Source organism: Typopeltis vanoorti, chromosome 2 (assembly GCF_054136105.1).
Source record: "Typopeltis vanoorti isolate ZY-2024b chromosome 2, IOZ_Tvanoo_1.0, whole genome shotgun sequence".
NCBI lineage: Eukaryota > Metazoa > Arthropoda > Arachnida > Uropygi > Thelyphonidae > Typopeltis > Typopeltis vanoorti.
Window position 1 is genome coordinate 94,187,501 of NC_143550.1, and position 24,474 is coordinate 94,211,974.

Below are 24,474 nucleotides of genomic sequence, written 5' to 3' on the forward strand. Positions count from 1 at the left end.
AAGATCAGCTATATTATAGTAAAGAGCTAAGGTGAATATCTCCACTTCTGATATCATCAGAATTGGACATCCTTAATAACTATCTTCCTGCATCTCTATTCAGTTCTAGGTGCTGACTTACAACTCAAATGCAAACTAAGCATTGCATGATATACTGTCCCATTTACAACATAACTAGCATTTTTAACAACTTTTCTCTTGATACATTGTCATATGCCTTTTTTCAATCTACAGAATTTAAATATAGATCCTTGTTATAATTCCCATGATTTCTTAAGCATTTGTCTTAAAGTGAAAATCTAATCCTAACAAATGTCTATTTGGCCTGAACACAGCATTTTCTCTTCTAAATTTTTCTTAGCTTCAAGTATGGTTGCATAAATTTCACTTGGATTACTTGGTAAAGAAATTCCTCTGTAATTATCATATTGTTCTATTTCCCTTTTTATAAATGGGCACTCTGAGAGCTCTACTCATCATTCAGAATTTGACTAAGCTTTCTGAATTAAGTAGTGTAGCTACCTGTGGAACTTTTACACATTTGTATTTGGGCATTTCTGGTTTGAATATCATTTGCACTAAATGAATCAATGTTTCAGGATTCCGATTTTTTTTTTTTTTTTTAATCTCCTGTACTCGTTAGTTCTTGAATATTTCCTACCACAGTTCTATCACTTCTCGTTTCATTTAGCAATCTTTTAAATTACTTCAGACATCCAGAATATGTTTATCTTCCGTTTTCATACCACTTTTATTACCTGTTTCCTTTTACAGTAATACTTTTTTTTTTGCAGAATATTTATCTTCTATATTCTTAACAAAGCCTTCCCAAAGTTTTTTCCTGTATTCTCGGAGTACATGCTGCTAATATATTGCTGGAATCTTCCACATCTGGGACAAACAGTAAATGAATATGGATATTTGAATGAAAGCTAGTTATGGTTCTTCATATGAAATAGCATTGTCTTACCTTTTGAGGAAATAGGGAGAGGACCAGCATTTGATATCGTGAATGCAGAATAACTCAGAAATAAAAATCATCCTATCTGATGCTCATATAATGTCAAATAAAACGAGGATAAGAGTGGCTGTGTGTTATTGTTCCATGGGGGAAAGAGATCAACTCTTTCAGTCTATGGCCTGAATTACCTACAAGACAAAACTTTCACAGTGTACTTATAAGGATCACTTAGTGCAGAAGAGATTTATGATATCTTATGAGAATTAGAATTATATGGTAAGAACACTGGTAATAGCATACTGAAACATGCCATTACCTATCACAAGACTATTTATGCTGTTGCTATTTAATTTGTACTTTAATAATATAGGGAATGATCTGAAAAGAATATATAGTTATTGGCTGATTACACAAAACTGGGGATAGCGATTAAAGATGACAGATTCTGAAAGATAACTTAAACAGACTGACAGTATCAGCAAAAAATAAGGGCTATCAGTTTAATATGGTGAAGCGTAACATTACATACACTTCAAAACATTAACAAGCTACATGTTATGTGATATGCAATCCCACATAACATGTAACCTCTGTCCTTAGCCTTATTGTAACAATAAGGCTAGGGACAGAGGACATATAACAAAACTGGACAACACAATTCAAAGTATCACATGGATGCTAAGAAACACTTTTAAGCAGGAAAAATAAAGTTATTATTTCTCTTCATAAGGCTCTGATACAACCACATCTGGACTTCAGTGCAAATTTCATTACCTGAGTTTCTTGAGGAGACAGAAGTGATATAGAAATAAAAAAAGATAAATGGTGACTGGTCTGTATAGTGATTCCACATCAGAATAAGCTAAAGAGTTAAGCCAATAAGCAGAAATCAGATTATAAATTAAAAACAAATTTCAACATTACCAAATTCCTGATAAGCATCCTCAAGTGGCGCACTGAATACTATTGCACGATTAAGATGGCATTCTTACTAGCTTCCTGTTAACAATCTTCATCAAAATTAGTTTTACTTTTTTCCAGATGTCTAATATGAACATGTCTAACATTTCAGTCTTCAAAGGCACTTTTCATTACATCACTCCACCTGTATCTATGTCATCATCTTGGTATCTTTTTCCTGCCATCCTGACACCAATAACACCCACTTGCTAGTTTTTCCTCTTCATTCTGTTTAAGTGATCATACCACTTCAGATTAGCTCTGCTCACCATTTCTAAATACTAAATTGCTAAGTCTTCCTTGATTTTTTCAATTTTAATATGATTCACCCATTGGATGCCATCTGTTTTATCCCCTAATTTCTTCATGAAATTCTCATGTACGTGTTAAAAGTGGTTTGAAAACTGTCACTCACACACACACACACACACACACACACAGTTAACGTTTTGGGTAATTTCTATCTAATTTCACATAGTTATTCAGTTATTCAACTGGCTCCCCACAATACCAGTTTATTCATTTTATTTACTTTAATCTTCACTAAAAACTGTACCTAAACAGCTAACCACTAAAACATTTTACTTATACTATAGACTTTTTTTCACTATATAATTTAAGGAAATTACAACGTACTAGGATATACATTAAAATTAAATTTTAATATATTTCTATATTTTGGCAACGTCACGTTGCCATTTTCAAGAACTTAAGTACAAGACATGTGCACGCAGGCACAACAAACAGTAAGTGAGGAAGAAGTAGGAAGCTCATTATTTCTCCTAAAGTCCTGATGGTGCCCTCTAGCAGGCAATGTTGGTATTCTTGGGCGATTGGGCTGAAGGTCTTCTGATGTAGGTTTCCCAAATTTGAGGAAGTCTCATGCAGCCAAATTTGTTGAGGTTTGGATCGTTTCTTAGGGCTGAAGCTGATTCCATGAAAAGCCTTTCATATCTGTATTTGCTATGGTGTATTATCCTGGCTTTCTTCCACCGTATTCTATGGCAGGTATCCAGAGCATGGTCAGCAAGACCCGAGTGGCTGTATTGGTGAAACTGGATGTAGTCCTTGTGTTCTGAAATTCTGATATTTGCTGTCCTGCCTGTTTGGCCAAAGTAAGACAGCTTACAACTGCAAGGGACCTGGTATACACCAAGTAGGTCTAGGGGGGAAGGTTGGTCTTTAGTAGAGCGGATAAGGGATGCCAATTTTTTATATGGTCTGTAACAAGAAGTTAAGTTATGTTTTTTTAGGATTTTTGTGATTTTTTCCGAGGTGCCTCGGATATAGGGTATGGTGATGGATTTAGAGTAATCCTTGTTGTGAGGGGGTGGGGGGGGGTTGTGGTTTACTGGTTTCAATATTTTTTGGATTTTTTGAGGGGGATAGCCATTGGCTGAGAAAGTGTTGAGAATGTGGTTTAGTTCTGTGGTTAGGGCATTGTCATTCGAGCAGATAAATTAAAACCATATAACTCCATACCCCCCCCCCCCCCTGCATTTATGGACTCCCAAAAATTCACAAGGAAAATGTGCCATTACGTCCCATAGTGGATGGCATTGATTCCCACACATACAAACTAGCTAAACATTTGGCCAAAGCTCTCTCACACTATACTGGCAACACACCTTCATACATAAAAAACTCAGCCCACTTCAAAGCCAGCATAGAAAACCTTACACTCAAACACACTGACATAATGGTCAGTTTTGATGTCTCCTCCCTATTCACGAACGTCCCACTCAAAGAATCTTTAGAGCTAATCCAAGCTAAATTTCCTCCCGATATCTCAGGCTATTTTGTTTGGCAAGGAAAATTCTACAAACAAATAGAGGGGACAGCCATGGGTTCTCCACTCTCCCCACCCTTGGCCAACTTTTATATGGAGACTTTTGAAGAGAAAGCCTTACACTCTGCCCCACAAAAACCAACTGTTTGACTTCACTATGGAGATGATGTATTCGCTATTTGGCCGCATGGCTCCGATGCACTCCTCTCCTTCTTAACCCACCTAAACAACCAACACCCCAGAATCAAATTCACCCTGGAAGAAGAAAAAAACAACTGCATTCCTTTCTTAGGCACACTAGTCACACGCCAGCCTGATGGAACCTTGGTTTTCTCAATATATAGAAAACCCACTTATACAGGCAGATACATTCACCAACAATCCCACCACCCCTCCTCACAACAATATGGAGTCATTAAGACACTACACAACAGGGCTAAACTTATCTGCTCGAATGACAATGCCCTAACCACAGAACTAAACCACATTCTCAACACTTTCTCAGCCAATGGCTATCGCCCCCAAAAAATCCAAAAAAATATTGAAACCAGTAAACCACAACCCCCCCACCCCCTCACAACAAGGATTACTCTAAATCCATCACCATACCCTATATCCGAGGCACCCCGGAAAAAATCACAAAAATCCTAAAAAAACATAACTTCTTGTTACAGACCATATAAAAAATTGGCATCCCTTATCTGCTCTACTAAAGACCAACCTTCCTCCCTAGACCTACCTGGTGTATACCAGGTCCCTTGCAGTTGTAAGCTGTCTTACTTTGGCCAAACAAGCAGGACAGCAAATATCAGAATTTCAGAACACAAGGACTACATTCAGTTTCACCAATACAGCCACTCGGGTCTTGCTGACCATGCTCTGGATACCTGCCATAGAATACGGTGGAAGAAAGCCAGGATAATACACCGTAGCAAATACAGATATGAAAGGCTTTTCATGGAATCAGCTTCGGCCCTAAGAAACGATCCAAACCTCAACAAATTTGGCTGCATGAGACTTCCTCAAATTTGGGAAACCTACATCAGAAGACCTTCAGCCCAATCGCCCAAGAATACCAACATTGCCCGCTAGAGGGCACCATCAGGACTTTAGGAGAAATAATGAGCTTCCTACTTCTTCCCCACTTACTGTTTGTTGTGCCTGCGTGCACGTGTCTTGTACTTAAGTTCTTGAAAATGGCAACATGACATTGCCGAAATATAGAAATATATTAAAATTTAATTTTAATGTATATCCTAGTACGTTGTAATTTCCTTAAATGATATAGTGAAAATGAATAACCAACGTCTAAGCCTTTCCACGAGTTATACTATAGACCATTTAATGAGAAGGAAATGGATGTATTCTAGTTGTCTTTTTATTGATAATTTTCATACCAAACTTGAAGACCTGGATTTGTTGATTCAGGATGATGATAACAACTGCATAAAGTAAGGAGCTAAGTTGACTATTTCTGATTTTGATATCAGATTTAATGCAACTTTCTTTCATGACATGACATGATCCACACAAATAAAAACTAACAGTGGAGGTTGTATGCACCTGTCTTGCACCAGATTTTACATCCAATCCATCCTCTTCCACCTCCTATTATGAAGTGCAAGCAATATTACTCAGTATAATATTCCATTCACATCATATAATTATAAGACTTGAACAGCATGTGATAAGGTTATCACATGCCTTTTCCAAATATACAACATTTAAATACAGATCCTTGTTATACTTACATGGCTTCTAGACTATTTCTCTTAAAGTAAAAATCTGATCTGGCAATACCCTTATTTGGCCTGAACCCAGATTAATCTTCCCAAAAATTTTCTCACATAATTTTTCTTAACCTCTCCTCAAGTACTCTTTTAATATCAAGTATTTTCCTGATTATTTCTAAAACTTTCGCACGTTTTTATTTTCAGCATGAGGTTCATATTTATTCTGCTCAAAGCTTAATGGTCATATTTCCTATTCAAATCCAATACTCTTCCATCCTGAATCAGAAGGGAAGATATCATTATCAACAATAATAAAACTTATTTCTTGTGTAGTATCATCTAACCATGATACATATCCTCAAGGGTATACAGGATGCTATGATAGCACTATATGGAAGTTTATATTATTGACAATTTTCCTCCCAATTAGTCTTATCTGTCAGGAATCCAATACTGTTAAATCTTATATTTTGGCCCTCTAAGGCACTTACTTCTTAATATATAATCTACCTAGATCTTTATCTTTCTCAGGTCTTTTTCCTGTCATCAAATATTTGTTCTCTGTTAATCTTTACTCTCCCATTTTGTTTAGATAACCATAACACCTAAGAAGACCTCTATTCACACAACGAATGCTAAAAATGTCAATTCCTTCCTAATATCTTCAATTTTCATATGATTCTACTATTGATGCCATCTATTCATTCTCCTAATTTTTCTTAAACTTTCACCTATGATCTCTGATCAAGTTTTTTTTTTTTTTTTAAACCAAGTTCTTGGATCCATAAATTGAAATTAGCTTGGACATTGTCTTGTATATAGCTACTTAATATTTCTGTTAATTTCTCTCTTATTCCATATAAATTATATTCAGTTGATTCCCTATCATACTAGCTTTGCTAATTCTGTTAACTATTTCCATATTTAATTTGCCATCTTCACTAAAAATTGTACCTAAACAGCTGAAATTCCATAGGTTTCCATTCAGGATGCAGCTGATGTTCCATGTTCCTCATTATTTTCATAGTCATTTTACTGCTGATTTTGGTAACAAATTTGTTATAACAGTAATTCAAAATGTTTGTACATCTATATTTGAGCATTTCTGGTCAAATATCTACTCTAGCTTCCACATTTCAGGTTTCCAATGGCTTTTTCTACCCGAAGTACCAATATGGTCTCCTGATTGCATTCTCTTAAATATATTTTGCTATGTTGTGTTGCTGCATTTTTCTTTTACAATCTTTCTGAAGTGATAACACCAGATCTTTATCATCTTCAGTTTTCATGTTTTCAGTTTTCTTTAACCATTTGATTCCTTTTACACCACTCTTTCCACCATTTCTAAGTTTATTCTATAGCCGCCAGAACATTTTGACACCTTGATATAGCCTTACCAAAGTCTTCCTACTACAGTTGTTTTCCACTCAAGTTTAGATGCCTTACATTTTCCTCTATGTTCTCTTGGGGTACTTGCTGACTTATACGAAAGAAAGTTTCCATATGCTTTCTTCTTTTCCAGGACTGTCTCTTTAGTTTGCTCAGTCTACCATGGGATACTGACTTGCAGATACCTTCTTGCCCCCCCCCCCCGACTGAATCAATTTTTGGTTTTAACATTGAAACAAAATGCAGTCTACTTTGCATTGAGTTTCAAGAGTCCCCCCCCCCCCCAATAACGTTTTCGTATTTGAATCTACAGCTCGCTTGTGAAAGCTACTCAACTTTCATTCTTTTCTTTTTCAGAATTTTTGTACTCATTTTACTTTGCAGTATGAAATTCACTCCTGAACTAGCATGATCATATCACTATGAATAATAACCAGACAAGAGTCAAATAAGACTAGTATATTGCGTGCGTGCGTGCATGTGTGTGTTTGCACGTGAATGTTCCCTCCATGCAAATTTATGTACAAATTTATGTTGAAACATGGTGTTTGTAACTAGTTCCTGTCCTGAAGAGAACTCCAAGAAGTAATTACTATTAGTTAGCTTTGCTTTTTTCTTAAAATTTTACCAAACCATTTCTATATGTTCAATATTAATTTCCTCTTCTGCTGTTTAGATCTCCAACAAGAACCAGCTTTTCCTTTTGTGATATAAGCTACCCTTTCTGATATCTCAAAAAACTAGTTCTTCCTTAGCAAAACCTGTCAGACAATGGACAATGAAACTTGTGCCAAATTTCCTGTTTTGAAATTTGCCCACATCACTCTAGTTTCACTGCATTCAAGAAGTTTATCTTCATGTGTAGTGCTGAATACCCATGAAGATAAACAGAGCAGATGCTAAAAAATTTCTAGTACATATCCATTTGTTTGCTCAAAGAGACATTGTTAGAAGTTGTGCAAGGATGTGCGGAATGCACTGTCAGAGGAGACTGAATGCTCTGTTGGTGAGGTATGAAATCTAAGGAGAGGTATGATAGATATTGTGTAAATAATGATTAGTGTGGGTCTTCTATGATGAGTCTTTGGATTCTATTTAGATGCTTGTGTAGTAGTAATAATACATAATGCTTTCTCATTTTATCATTTGATAATAAAATAGTCTGTTAGTGAATAACAGCCTTTTTACTGTTCATGCTTATTTATGAATCATCTTATGATCATAATAGGAACTCACTGCTTTAAGGTCATTGAACATAATGAAATTATTGATCTTATTCCATTTTTATTCCTTGGAATTCATTACATGTTCCAACATTTTGCTTATTCTACCATTTCTGATCCTTGCATTTAAATTTCCAGTTATCAAGATAAAATCATTTTAATTAATTCCATCTTGGTTATTTTGTAGTATGGTATAAAATCCTTTACTATCCTCTTCTTGTACCCCTTCAGTTAAGGTTGTGACCATTTTCCATCAGGTGGTGACAGTAATCATTTTATACTGACCTGGTAATCAACTATATGGAAGTTCCAATCAGGACAGGTTACATGCTGAACTACAAAGCTGAAAATTATAACAAACTCAGAATACTATCTTTGGTACAAAGGTAGTATTCTGAGATAAAAAGATTTCAAATCATTATACTGTAAATAAAATAAACAATGAATGCAAAAGAATAACTTTACTGAATGAAGATGTGTCAGAAGTAGATGCGATTGTTCTTATAATCACTTCACTAAGAACGCTAATGAGGAGGTTCTAAACCTGATCGTTGCACAATCAGGATTAAAAATTTGATAACAGAGTCAAATGGGATATAAGCACGTATGCTATAGGAATTTTCAGCCAAGTGGCTAGGCCAGTGACAAGTTCGTATAATCTGAGTCTCAACTCAGGAAGATCCCACCGAAATGGAAAGAATACATGATAATCCCACTGCGCAAGGGTGGTACAAAGAGAGATATGTCTAACTGTCAAATTATCATTATTTCTGGAGTGATTGTAAAGATTTTAGAAAAATTGGCAAGACCTCACATACAGAAATAGATTGACATACAAGCTGTATTTGGGAATAGCATGCTTTTACAAAGGGAAGATCATGTCTTAGCAATTTGTTCTTATTTTACAACATTAAGGTCAGTAAAGGGAACTGGATTTAGAGATTGATTTGAATAAGGTATAAGTGTGGGCAAACGATAATGATAATGGCTATCAATTCAATGTTACTAAAGTTATACACTTCAGCATCATGAGATATCTAATGGCACATTATACTGGTGAGATTATGCTTGGAGTAATTGACAAGACTGAAGGTCTTGGAGTTATAGTGGTCAGGAAGTGAAAGTTCAAGGGTCACATAGCAAGAACTGTAAATACAACCCAGAGAATAATCATAATGTTGAAATGAACATTGACCTCCATATCCTTACAGGATATGGAAGTCATTTTGCCTCTTTACAAGGCCTTGATATATAACTGCACCTGGATTACTGTGCACAGATTTAGTCTCCTGGGTTATGAGGGAATAAAGAAACTGTGGAAAGGCTGCAAAATAAGAGTAACAAAGATAATATTGGGAAGACAGAATGTAGACTACAAGGCTAGATTGAGAGTATGTCAACTGTTGACACTGGTAAACAGGAGAAACAGAAGTGATATGATAGAAGTCTATAAATTTGAGAAGGTGTTATAGAATAAATGTTGACTATTGTTACACCTGTTTATGTTGAAAAACATTAGCTTCTTATGTCAGTAAGCTGTCTCATTTAAGTTGGAAGATGTGTTCAGCTTAAATGAGACAGTGGTTATGATCAACTGCTAAACTATTCAGAGAGATATTTAACAGAAGGAGAAGGGATACTTAGCAAAGAGTCATTTTGCTGATGTGTTGCAATGTAGGAGAAAGGAGAATGCAATCATTCCTCTTCTGACTGAAAGGACCTTAAAGGAGGACCACTCTCTATGCTACTTATGAATCTGCTTTTACAGCCAAAATGTTTTAAGCCTAGTTCACAAAATAAAAATACAATAATTCAACTATTATCCCACAATGATGTTGATATCAATATCCCTTTCATTTAGCTCTTTTAAAGAATCTAGTATAAGGTATTTTAAAAAAGCTCAAACTTGTATCTACAAAGTACTAATGTAGATATTCTGAAATGTTCATACATGCACAATGGTAACCACTGGGTGGATGCCAAAGCTTTCTAAAAGACTTAAACAGCTTATAACAATTCAGTATTTAAAAAATTAAATTTTAGTTTTGTAATGATTTGATTGAATCTTAAAAATAAGTTCACAAAAATATTTACAGTGATGTGTATGAGTGAAATATCAGTACATCTGACCTGCACGAAGGTTACTGGCCACACCTGTGTTATGAGCACATGCTCATCCTATCCTGTTTATCTATCAAAAAACTTCATGAAAGTTCATTAGCAGTTCATTTTTAACAAAATCATTAAAGCAGTTCTCAATTGTTTTTTATGACTAAAAAAAAAGAAACTGAGAAATTGTAATACTACCACGTTTAAAAAATTTGAGTTTAATGAGTTGATTATGTAAAAACCTTTGACAAAATTAGTAGACAAAAACTGTTTAAAATATTAACCGATTTAAACATACCAAACCAACTTTTACAATCCATTCAAGAAATATATACAGGCAATAAAATAGTAGTTAAATTAGAACACATCTCAGAATGAAAAGATATATCAAGAGGAGTATGACAAGGATGTATCCTCTCACCTCTGCTTTTCAATATATATATATAAATAAAATTATAACAATCTAGAAACAGTATAACCCATTCGGTATACAAATAACCCCACAAATGAAGATAGATACACTACTATTTGCAGATGATCAGATAGTATTAGCTACATCAGAAGATGATTTACAAAGATCATTAAAATCATTAAATGATATCTCAAAACAATATAATATGATAATATCTAAAGAAAAAACAAAAATAATGGCATTCGAAGGAGAAACCCAATAAGAAGTAAAATAGTGATGGATAATAAAATATTAGAACAAGTAAATACTTTCAGATACTTGAGATATGATCTATCATGCAAAGAAGAAAAAGACACTAAAATATCAAACTTTGTCAAAGTGAATGGCAATATATTTAAGCCATCCCTAGTACAAAAACACTAGAATCAGACTATATAATGTCTCGTCAAAACCAACTCTACTATACGGAAGCGAAACATGGACCATAAAAAGGAAAGATGAAAAACGAATTCAAACAGCAGAAATGAAGTTCCTCAGAAAAACAGCTGGATATACCAAGTGGGACCATAAAACAAATGAAGAAATCTTACAAACCCTGAAAATAAAACCAATTAATTACTACATGAGATAGTATAAACAAAAATGGCTAGAACATTTAAATCGAATAGACAACAGCAGACTACCAAAAATATTATACAGATACAAAATAAGTGGAAAAAGAAGAATCGGAAGACCAAGAAAGAGATGGCATGAGACTAGAATAGGCCACCTGGCCTAAAATCCATGTTAGGAAGAAGAATTTAATGAGCATAGAAATATTGACATTTTAGAAAATACGGACTTATCATTATTGTCATTTATATTTCCATACTGAAAAGTAACAAATAAACCTATGTAACTAATGTAATGGTATGTGATTAATTCTTTTTAGAAAACAATCATCAGCACTGTATTTTTACATGAATCTCTACTGTTGTATTATATGCAATGAAATCTCATTTCTAATGTTAGCAAGTAGAACTGTAGATGTAAGTACAAAGAGTGATCAGAATGATGTAATAAACATTTTCAAACTCCTGTTTTCCCAATAACCAAGTAATGAAGATCCAGCAAAGTAAACAGCATAAACTGAAAATGTCTAAATGTTATGTTAGAAGCATAGCACATCAATTTAAGATGAATAATGTGATGTACAAAGAAAACTAGAAGCACATCAACTGGAAAAGTAAATAAAACTAAAATTTCACAGAGCATTTGTGTTTTGTTTTCGACTGGAAAATTTCCCATTTATATGGTCACAAGATATTAACCAGCACTATAAACATAAATATGCTTATAAGAATGTGCTATGTGAGACACTTTTCTGCTTTTACTTATTTTTAAAATGTATCTGCCCATCCTGAAGTAACAAAATAAAATGACAAATAAGATGCTAAATTCTTCCTTTAGCTGACTATTCTAGTTCGTAATGTTTTTAGATCAAAGAATACTCAAACAGAATAAATTTTTAATGATAAAATTTAAGCTTTCCAACTTACCTTTCTCGATCATTTACATGAGCACCACTTTCCAGCAAATATTTAACACATAATAAGAGGTTCTCCTCGCTCCTTTGAGAAGCGCAAGCAGCCATAAGGGGAGTAAACATATCTACAGCAAGAAAAATAAGAAGTAAAAAAGTGAAGAGGAGGAGACAATTACCAGAAATAAAATTAAGAAAGAATTGAGGTTTCTATGGTGTGAATAGGTAAGTGATAATTTTCCATTATCACTTAACTGACAAAAACCAGGAAGAATACATTAAAAAAAAACTGTTTAATGAAGCAATTAGAAACAAGTTTGTATTAACAGGGAGAATAATAAATGAACTGTTATACACCAAATGAACTTAACCTAGATGCTGAATATGGTGTCAACATGTCAGATGCATGACTCATTGCGATGTGTTGTAAAACTTCTATCATGGGCTAATTCATAGCCATGCAGGTCTTTGATATATGCTGACCAAAGCTGGTTTAAAACATGACCTTGGTTTCTGCTACACTGGGTTGGCCACTGCAGCATTTCAGAAGCTTTTTTTTTTTTAAATCTGAGTACACAGTTCTTGAATCAATGTACTCATTCCTGTAAGTTACCAAAGTACTTGTTTTTCTTTGGTGGTAAAGAATGCTAATCCCAATGTATGTACCCGTGTTTCTCTACAACTTCGATTATGTTCTTTGGGACAGATCATCCTGTCTGCCCAACATAGCAAATACTGTATGCACAGAAAATTCTGTACACTTCTGGGTGCTGGGCAAAGCTATTTGGGTGATCATGAAAACTCTTTGTAATGGCATGAATGCAGCTTTGAAATTGTATTGCTGGAGAACATCTATTTTATCTAACTTTTTCATGTAGGGCGAAGAAACAGTACCTTTTGCAGTTGCCTTACTCCTCTATATCTACTGGAATATGTAATGGTCTTTGTAAAATATTACTGACAGTTTTAAGATTGTATCCATTTTTTTAGGAGTACCTCTCAAGATATATTTCTTGTTATCATCGCTGGATATTGGGTAAGTTCTTTGAATGTTTTAATGGTGCTTCATTTTTGGGCTGGATGATGATTTGATGTAGTATGTAAGTACTTTTCATTGTTGATTTTTTTTTTTTTTGTAGACTTCAAACCAAAGTTCGTCATAGTTCACTACTGTGGTCAGAATATCTAAAACAGGAAGTGTTTTTTTTTTTTTTAATTTCCAATGTAAATTAGATTTTATGGCTTGAGCTGTTTAAGATAGTCAGTGGAACTCTAAAGGAATCTTTGGACAGACTGGACAGAGAGTGGGGGAATTGTTTATGCCAATTGTAATGAATAGCTACCATAGAAGTATTTATATAACAGGCAGGCTGAAGAAAATGAATGCCTGTGTGAAAGTGAGGAGTGTATTAGCAAGAGAGGGATCATTAAAATAACTGCACTTTTCCATATAGAATCTAGTATTTTTAAGAAGCTCTTAGGGGCACCAACCAAGATGTAAGAACAGCATTCAGTTGTCAGGTAAATTTGTTATTTGTATAGGGTTAGGAGCTGTTTGGAGTTAAAGTAACACCCTGAGCAAAAGAGAAAAACCCAACTTTTGGAATGCCAAGGAGGCAATATTTGTGATATGTTTGTGTGCCAAGAGAGAGATTTGAGGTTAAAGTTATCCAGGGATTTGGGTATTGTCAAGGGTACAATAGGAAGAGGTCTTTTTTGTGGAAAATAATGCAGAGCTATACAAATATGGAACATTTTCAAGCCACTTCAGACCTCCACTAACTTCTTGACAAACAACTTGGTGTAGGGCCATGATTGAGGGTGTATGTTAGTAGTGCATAGAAAATGATCATGACATGTTTCAGGATAGTAGAATCAGATTGCATACCTTGGGTCAGGAGGACAAGGTGGGAGTTTAAAAAGGATGAAAGCAAGTTTCCTGTCCTGGAGTAATTCAGGTCAGGGGTGATGAGTTTAGTAGTGATCCTTTTGGGTCACTCAGTGAGATACAGAGTAATCCTGTAGATCGCTCAGTTTTTGGAGAGGTACTTTCAGTTTAACAGGACCTTGATAGAGATTGAAACTGCTCTGGGTAGTGGCCCTTCCCATAATGCATAGCATTATACACAAAAGGGGGATGTCCTTCACATTATTGGATACTACAGCAATTAAAGTGAAGTAATTAGTTTCTATACATAAGAAGCCCAATCGTGAAGATACTTCATGAGCAAACATTGTCTGCTTACACATGGATAAAGGCTTAAACAAGAATATAATTTCTTGACAACTTTAATTTATATTATAAGCAAGCGAAAAAAACTTTCAACAGGGTAAATAATTATTATGGAGGAGGGCAGTAGGAGGAAAGAACATGATATTTACATAGATGGTGTAATTTACATAGAACAGCTGGCTGTTCATTTGAAGTAGTCTGGTGTGAGATTAAAACCAGTATATGAAAATACACAGTTGGTTGTTGCTATAAGCCAGGGAGTACCACGGACGATCTGGAAGACATGCATCGGCAAATTAGTACAATGAGTACAGGGCGAGTATTATTATGGGGAACTTCAACTATAGAGATAATACAGACTGGAAGAAAGAAAGACCACACGGCAGGAAGGAAATGGAATTTATACAACTACTAAGAGCCAATTACTTGAGGCAGCATGTGATGGAGGGGACCAGGGATGTAAGAGTAATGGACTGGTCGGAGGATCAGAAGAGCTGTCCAAACCAAGGTGACCAGTGGCAAAAAAACACTCAACAGGCATGCAGTCAGGAATACATATCCATACTTGAAGTAGAAAAAGTCATGAAATGCCTGAAATGTGGAAAGGCAGCAGGAGCAGATGATATTTGACAGATATGTTTAAATATGGGAGTATAAAAGTCTTACAGTGGCTGCACTGCATAGTACAGAGGGTCTGGACACAGGTAAGAATTCCAGATGATTGGAGTAGAGCTCACATAGTACCCATATATAAAAAGGAAAATAAAACTGAATGTGAGAATTACAGAGGTATTTCCCTACTGAGTGTTCCTGGCAAGATTTATGCAAGATGTACTTAAGAAACAGTTAAGAAAAATTGTGGAAGGGAAGCTTGGTGAAGAACAAGCTGGATTCAGGCCAAATAGAGGCTGTCAGGATCTGATCTTCACTTTACGACATATAGTTGAGAAATCATTGGAATATAACAAAGATCTGTATTTAAGTTTTGTAGATCTGGAAAAAGCATATGATAAGGTGCAAAGAGAGAAGCTATTCAATGCGCTACAATTATATGGTGCCGATGGGGCATTACATCAAGCAATACTAAATCTTTATTTCAGTTGCAAGTTAGCAGTTAGAATTGAAGGAAGTACAGGAAGATGGCTTAATGTTAAATCTGGTGTGAGACGAGGACGTACATTATCCCCTTTGTTATTCATTATCTATATGGATCACATTATGAAGGAAAGTGGTATTAAACCTGATATCAAATTGGGAAATATTATATAAAGCAAAGAGCAATCAACTCTTTGCTTTATGTGGATGATGTTATACTTCTAAATAAATCCACTACAAGTCTGCAAGATTCCCTGAATAAACTGAATAACTGTTGTAACAGATATGGTATGAAGGTCAGCAATAACAAGACAAAGACAATGAAAATAGGCATAAACATTGAAATTATCAACAGCATTGTGAATGGAGAACCTATAAAACAAGTAAAACATTTCAGCTACTTAGGCATGATTTTCAGTGAAGATGGTAAATTAAATATGGAAATAGACAACAGAATCAACAAAGCTGGTATGGAAGGAAGTCAACTGAATAAATTTATATGGAATAAGAAAGAAATTAGTCAAAACACTAATCATGAAATCAACATTAGATTGTTGATTTCATGTTGATTTCTCAGATCCAATTTCAACTTATGGATCTGAGAGCTGGGTTAGAAGTAAAACACTTGACCAAAGACCAGAGACTGCTGATATGAGAGTCCTGAGAAAGATTAAGGGAATGAACAGATTGCATCAATGGCAATATCACATTAAAAACGAGGATATTAGGAAAGACTCTACATTGTCAGCATCCGGGAATGCATTAGTAGAGCTAATCTCAGGTGGTATGGCCACTTAAACAGAATGGGCAAGGAAAGATTAGCAAAACAAGTGTTCTCTGTCAGTTGGCAGGAAAAAGACCCAGAGGAAGACCAAGATATAGGTGGATTGATATGGTAAAAAGTGCCTTAGAGGATAGAAAAGAAGATCTGATAACGTTAGAGTCGACAGGTAAGACTGATTTGGAAGAAAATTATAGATAGGAAGTTAGTAATGATGTAAATTTTTCATGTAGTACTATCATATCCTGTATACCCCTTGAAGGTACATGGCAGGAATTTGATGATGTAACTAGAACTATAAAGGCGAGCATGTAATGTCTGTTAATTTTATGCATGCATGGCTGGTTTCCCTGTTTTCTGCATAAAAAAATAAATAAATAAAATATTTGACTAAAATAAAGAGCCAAAAGGATTCACTTTAGTGATGCAAAATTATATAAATTAAGTGGATATCAAATACAACATCATTTCAGAGCCGAATACAGAAACTATAAAAGTTTTGTGCGAAAATTGACCAGAGACCTTGCAGGAATACACTTGCCGCCGTACTACGAGTTGCACTAGTTGAACCTTATACGAGCACACACGCGCTTAAAGCACCTGTATATTCGCCTCCTATTGGTTCACATTGATAAGGTTTTACTAGTCTGACAGCTGTTTCAAACTCATTGGTTTTTGTCAGAAATTAGGCAGAAACCTAAGAGAGCAAAAACTCTCAGTACCAAGGAACTCAATGCATCAGAGAGGTGTATTTTCCATAAGCAAACTCTCGATCTCAGCTAGGGCAACTCATAGTTGCCCTCAACTTTTACAGTTTCTGTATTCGGCTTTGAAATGATTGGATTTAATATCCACTTAATTTATATAATTTTGCATCGCCGAAGTGAAACCTTTTGGCTCTTTATTTTAGTAAATACGGTACGCACCAGCAGAGTTCACTTACAGAAAATACACCTCTCTGATGCTTTGAGTTCCTCAGTACTGAGCGTTTTTGTTCTCTTAGGTTTCTGCCTAGTCTCTGATGAAAACCAATAAGTTTGAAACAGCTGTCAGACTAGTGACACCTTATCAAAATGAACCAATAGGAGGCGAATATATGGGTGCTTTGAGCATGCATCGCTCCTATAAAGTTTGGCTAAGGCAACTCATAGTATGGCGATGAGTGTATTCCCGCAAGCTCTCTGGTCAATTTTTGCATGAAACTTTTATAGTTTCTGTATTCGGCTTTGAAATGTTGGATTTAATATCTACTTAATTTATAAAATATTTGAGTTTCCAGTAGTAGTGGATATATTTTTTCCAAATGAAGGGCAGATGTCACAAGATCCTCACAGTATTCATGAAATCAACAGTGGATCTCTTAAATTGATAATTTCTTATCACTAAACCTGCCTTGTTGCTCCCAATGGTTAATCCATGACTACTCTTCTAAGAAAAAAAGTGCATTATACTGATCCCATTCTCTTCAGCCATTGTGAGCATCTATCTGTCATGATTAAAGCATTTGCCAACCAATTTCATGAACTCAACTGAAGCATAACTAGTCATATCTCAAAACCAAAGCACTATTACAACTAACTCCCTGTGAACTTGTCAGAAATCTGGTATCTGGTATACCCCTTGAGGATATGCCACCAAATGATAACAAAATAGGATTTAATACTTTAAGAGCAGTTTTGGGAAATGCACAAATGGTGAACTGTATCTAATTAGATTCATTTTGTCCATCTATCTTTTTACCTGTACACATGTGTTACTTCTCTACTGGCTGCTGTTTTTTTAATATTTTATTTTATTTTTAAATTTGATATTTGGAATATTAATTAAAACTTGACGATTCCAGTGTCAATTGGTCTACTTATAGTGGAAAAATGATTCACTATGATAATAATTCAGCTTTGGCTTGCTAAGAAATTTGGTATTTATTATCTTTACTGAAATTTATTAATCTTAATGTTGGCTTTAATTATATCATTTTTAATGACAAAATTTTGCAAATAATATTAAATGAAACAAAATTATATATATTACAAATAAGTAGATTTACAGTAGACAAATAAATGTCTGAGTTCAACTGCTGTGATTATACCATAAAAAAATATTGCAAAATGAATCTTTCAATAACCTTCAAGAATCATTTTATGTGTTTGCTTTATAGTTTTTTTTCTGATTCATATATAAACAAATTATATTTTTTATTATACATGGAACATATAATAACATAATATATTATATATGTTATTATATATTATATAATTATATATAAACAAATTATATTTGTTTAACTGGTAATTGGTTTACGGAATTAACAACGCATATAAAGTATATTAATTAAAGGTAACTTTAATAAATAACTTCTATATTTCGGCAACGTCACGTTGCCATCTTCAGGTTGCCATCTTGTTTTCTTCCAACGAATTCTATGGAATTCGTTGGAAGAAAACAAAAATAATACACCGCAGCAAGTTTAAATACAAAAACGCAGCAAGTTTAAATAAGAAAACAAAAATAATACACCGCAGCAAGTTTAAATAAGAAAACAAAAATAATACACCGCAGCAAGTTTAAATATGAAAGATTATTCAAGGAATCTTCAGCAGCTCTAAAAAACGTGCCTAACCTCAACAAATTTGGGTGCATGAAACTACCCCAAATTTGGGAGACTTACATTTTGAGAACTTCAGCCCAACTGCCAAGTCAACCAAATTAGCCCACCAGAGGGCACCATTAGGACTTTAGAAACAATATTAGTTTCTTGCTTTCTTCCTCATTTGCTTTTGTTAGTGCCTGCGTGCACATACCATATCTTTATGTTCCTGAAGATGGCAATGTGACATTGCCAAAATATAGAAGTTATTTATTAAAGTTACCTTTAATTAATATACTTTATATGCGTTGTTAATTCCGTAAACTAATTACCAGTTATGTATGACCAACGTATAAGCCTTGCTACTAGTATATTTGTTTATTTATGTATTATAATTTTAGTACAATTTCCATAAACTAGAAGTCAAAATCAAAATTTTTCTTACCTTTGTGAAAATTAGGATCTGCCTTCTGTTCAAGGAGATATTTAACAATTTCGTGGTTGCCACAACTACAAGCATACATTAATGCTGTCCAACCTGCCTTTAAAATAGTATCAGCATATATTCCTGGAAATTGTAAATATCAGTAAATAATTTAAAATAGTATCAGCATATATTCCTGGAAATTGTCAATATCAGTAAATAATATAATTGCACCAAATCAAAATTATTCACTAATAGCTATTATTAATAAATGACACACTGAAAATAAATATTAGTTTTTAACCACTAATCCATTATCAAATAAAATTCTGCTAGAATGCTCATCAACATACTCTTGCAGGCTAGCAATCAATAACCAAACAGCACAAAGAAGGCAGGACATGAATACATCATCCATCCAATAGAATAAGATAAAATATGTTTGGGAAAAAAAAAAAAAAAAAAAAAAAAAATATATATATATATATATATATAATTAGCCATTTAGAATAGAATCTCATTCAGTTATAAATCCAATATACTTTAGTACAGTGTTTCTCAAACTTCAGATATCCGTGTACCCCTTCTTAAATTTTCATTATTACCAAGTACCCCCTAATTAAAAAATAAATTCATGAATTAATTAAATTAATTAATTATTAAAATTAAAAAATTAATTTAAAATATTAATTAAAATTAAATATCTATTTCATTTGAATTTATATGTTCATGTAAACAAAAAATATGATTTATTTTAAAATTTTGGTTCTCTAGAGATGTTAGACGACACACTCATCAATTTCATTTGATCCAGATGCAATATCAATGTCTTCTTGTTGCTTACAGCTACTTGTATTTGCTATATTGCTCTCTTTTGGGGGATTTTATAAATCCAATCTTTAACCAATGATCCATACGTAAGAATTTGAAAGCTAAAAAAAATACTGTATTTACTCGTATATAACTAACTTTTTTCCCAAAATTAAAGCTAAAAAATCGTGTTGCAAGATACGTGCGGGAATTTTCAGTAGCTAAAGTTTTCAGAAAAAAACAAAATGGTGCGACATACAAAGAAGCTCCTACTCGCTATCACTACTTTTGGCATCGAGAACAGTTTCTTTGTGTGCATTGTCAAAGTCATCTACCCAAATAGCATCATCTTTCCCATTATTTCAAGCAAAAATTACCAGTAATTTACAAGACTCGAGATATAGAGCAGCGAAGAACTGCATATGATTGGTGCGGTATTAACAAAAGTTTGCGCGAACCAAAGACAAATTAGCATTTCAACAGTTGAGTTGAAATGCTGATTCCCTTCAACCGAATTCCATAATATCTGAAACACATTCACTATATATTTCTTAGTTTTAACACATTAACATGGGGGTGATGTCAAGCAAAACCACATGTTCCACCAGCAACATATGGTTTTGCTTGGTCTATACAGCAGTTTCTGTTGGAGAGGGGATGTGATTCATTAGTTATTATTATTATTAGTTAGTGCCGTTTTATCCCAGTTGTCTCTAATTGCACTGTTTGTTGAAAAATATAATGACTCCTTTAATTATGCATAGCCAAAAATTGCCACGTACCCCCCCCGGGGGGTACGCATACCACACTTTGAGAAACACTGCTTTAGTATAATGAACAAATGAACAGGGATTCTCTATATAAAAAACCAAACCTCAATATTCATCAATTTCTCATATCCATCAAATCTTAAATATTCATCATTATCACCTTTGTCTCATGCATCATATACATCAATTTCCATTGTACAACATAGCCAGTCTCTAATGGAAATAGTTCCGGTAAGCAGTTGTCAGACTAGTTACTCTATTATGCCTCTATATATCCATCAATTTCTTAATGTGTTATACCTTTAAGGAACGAATTAACAATGGATATTGAGATCCCACTGTCGATGTTCTTATAGTACAAAACTTCTTTACATTTACAGTATAATATGATTTATTCAAAGCAAGCTTTGTTCAAACTACTGATATACTCCTTCCCCCACCAACCCAACATGCACACAAATCTCACAAAAGTGTTTCACACATTCAGCAGTAGTTCACTTGACTATATAACATGTCCCTTCCACTTCAGACAAGCAGGCACATTTTTACACATTCAAACAATACCTGACACACCAAAATTTCTATTTTTTTCAGTAGAATTTTCATTTAAAACTAATATTTGTGAGCTGTCTTCATAGTATACTTACACTTTTAGAAATAAAATAATTACGGAATTTCTCTTATTAGTGAATTATATAACCAAAATGCTAAAAAGCTATTTTTTTTTTAAATATACTTTAATATATTTTTTTAAAAATTTTATTTCTCTAGAAAGCACATATAACAATTCATTGCATGCCTGAAAGATGGCAAACCAGAAGTGAAGAGATGAGTGGTCACATCCTGTGCCATACGCAAGTAGTACTGAACAACAAAACTTGTTTCACACCCAGTGAAAATGTATTAATTAACAAAGCATACACAAACGATAACATAGCTCCACCAAATTTTTTTCAGATGATAATTTTTTTCTCTTTCTAATGTGAATTTTATTTTTGGATGTTGATTATTCAGAAAATACAACATTATATGAGGTCTTTGCAGGTATATTTCCAAATGATAAAGATGTCATCAATATATCACCACCCTATATTAGTATACCTACAAGCAAGCTCATTCCATCAAAGTAAATTATATTTGACAAGAAATTTAACCAAACATGAATAAAGTTTACATGTGAAGTATTTTCACAACTAGGCTACCAGTTTAGCATGTAAATGTGTCTCTCTTTCTCTCTACACACACACACACACACACACACACACACACACACACAGAGAGAGAGGGAGAGGTAACTTCACATCCAACTGTCTCAGTATTCCATAATGCATAACACACCCCTTTTAGATATGTATATGCATTATGAGAAGGCGCACTACCCAGACCAGTTTACATGTTTAAAGACTGCTCATCCAGTTTCAACATTTATAAAAGTACAGAGGATTTGAAAGAATGCCAAGTGATCTAAAAGATCATTCTAAGCACAACTCTCATGGCCTCAATTGCTCTAGGATACTCAACAGTGGTTCTGATAACACTGTGCAAAATCTTGGGCGGTGCCATCACCATTCAGAAACCAACAAGAACTGTTCTATTCCAAGGAAAAGCATACTCCAGAAGACTGATCAAGGTCATATCAGTAGGTAGATTTATTTAGGTAGCCTTGAATCCAGTTAATTTTGTAGTTATTTATGTAATTTTATTTAAATGTATACGTCTTAGTTTCATTAAATATATATTTTTTGTTTTTTGTTTTTTTGGTCTTGAATCAGTGATTTTCCGGATTCTAAAAGAAATAGTTAAAAGTCATCGCAAGAATTGGAACTGAACCCTTGTATAATTACTAAACACTCAGAGTGTAAAAATCTCTTTATCAGAGATATAAACAATGCCACAGCTGACAGTTTTTTTTACTAACTGAAACAGATTAGCAGGCAAAAATAAACATTCTCATTACAGAAGGATTTGATTACAACATACAGCTATTTCTTGATGATGCAAAGTAGGGAAATCAGGAATGCTGTTGATATGCAGCACTTGCAGAATGATTTGAATAGGCTGGAATTGTGGGCATGGGAAAATAGATGTCAGTTCAATGTCAGTAAGTAAAGTGTAATATGACATTGGATATCTCACTTTGGCATGAGATACCCAATGTCGTATTATATTGGTAGGATTATGCTAGAAGAAACTGATGAGGCTGAGGATCTTGGAGTGTTAGTAGATAGGAAGTTGAAAGTCAGGAGCCATGTAGCAAAGATTCCAAATACAACTCAAATGATAATTGCAATGCTGAACCAAATGTTCACATGTAAAGATAATGATGTTATTTTGCCTTTTTACAGGGTCTTGATAAGGCCTCACTTGGACTATTGTGCACATGCCTAATCTCTTGGTTTTCATTGTGATTCTGATATAGTGGAAAGAGTGCAAAGGAGAGTGTTAAAAATGATATCGGATTATGGAATACTAATTATGAGAAGAGATTGAGAATTTGTAGACTGCAGACACTAGCAAACAGGAGAAAGAGAGGTGATATGATTGAGACTTACAAACTTCTGAAAGGGTCATATAAGATTTTAATTGATGGAATTTTTCAATTTATGGAGGGTGGGGAAAACAAGAGGGCATCCTTGGAAGCTGAGAATGAAGGCCGCCAAGAAGGGTGTGAGGGATAGATTTTTCTCTCAGAGGGTGGTGCATGACTGGAATGGATTGCCATTGGATGTTGTGAGTGCAAGCAGTATGAATGAATTCAAGAATAAGTATGATAGCTGGTGTGTGTAGTATGTGGCCTCCCTTGATGAGTCCCTGATTCCCTGAAGGTTTCTCTTAATAATACAGTAATCCAAACAAGAAGCCCACAGGACTCATAACATGCATTAAAGGTGTCTCTCAATGTGACAAAAATTATGAAAAAATATCAACTCATTGCTACATATAAACCCATCAACCAAATTGCTAACCTGCTACCTTCTCCAAAAGAGAAACTCTCACCACTGATGCTACCTGGCTTATCCAAGTACCATGTTCATGCACTTGTCTTACTAAGGACAAACTGGAAGATCTGGAAATAAACAGATCTCTGAACATCAAGACTACATCTGCCTTATCAAGCCTAACAAATCTGGCCAAGTACAACACAGAATTGAAAATACTAACCACAGGACCGAGTGGGGAAAACACCAAGCTGTTGCATAGATCCATATATAAGCATGAACATTTATACGCAGAAAATGCTGAAGCCCTGCTTCATCGACCTTACCTTAATCTTAACTGCCTCACTATTCCAAATGTGTGGGAAAGTGTTAGCCTCAGTTGTATTTAATAAATTTGTAATCTCTTACATTTTATTTTTTAACTAATTTTAATTATTTTCAGGCCAATAGTTTTAATCCATGAACATGCAATTGTATACATACAGGGATTCCAATTTAATGCATGCACTCTACTGTTTCTTTATTCAATTCCTTATTGTGTTTGCTGTTTGTACTGATGATGTCTTACAATATGTAAGATGAAAAGATGTAGATAATATGTAAGAAAAATAATAAATTTATTTTTTATTGTAGACTGCAGTTCATAGAACTTTATGCACTCAATAGCATGTAGCTTTTGTTCTTGTTTCTTAAAGAGGCCAACATTCTGTGCTGTATGTAAGGCAGGTTGTACTCCT

General features: G+C 34.2%; 1 protein-coding gene across 1 annotated transcript in view; it reads right to left on the bottom strand.

Moving 5' to 3' along the window:
* Nucleotides 1-24,474, bottom strand: part of LOC150109261 (ankyrin repeat, SAM and basic leucine zipper domain-containing protein 1-like) — a 162,119-nt gene that overhangs the window by 113,313 nt on the left and 24,332 nt on the right. Inside the window, exons 3-4 of the mRNA XM_090406814.1 lie at nt 19,240-19,362; nt 12,115-12,226 (exon numbers count right to left, since the gene is read on the bottom strand). Of these exons, the coding sequence (XP_090262940.1) occupies nt 12,115-12,226; nt 19,240-19,362 (235 nt within the window). The remainder of the gene's footprint in view (nt 1-12,114; nt 12,227-19,239; nt 19,363-24,474) is intronic.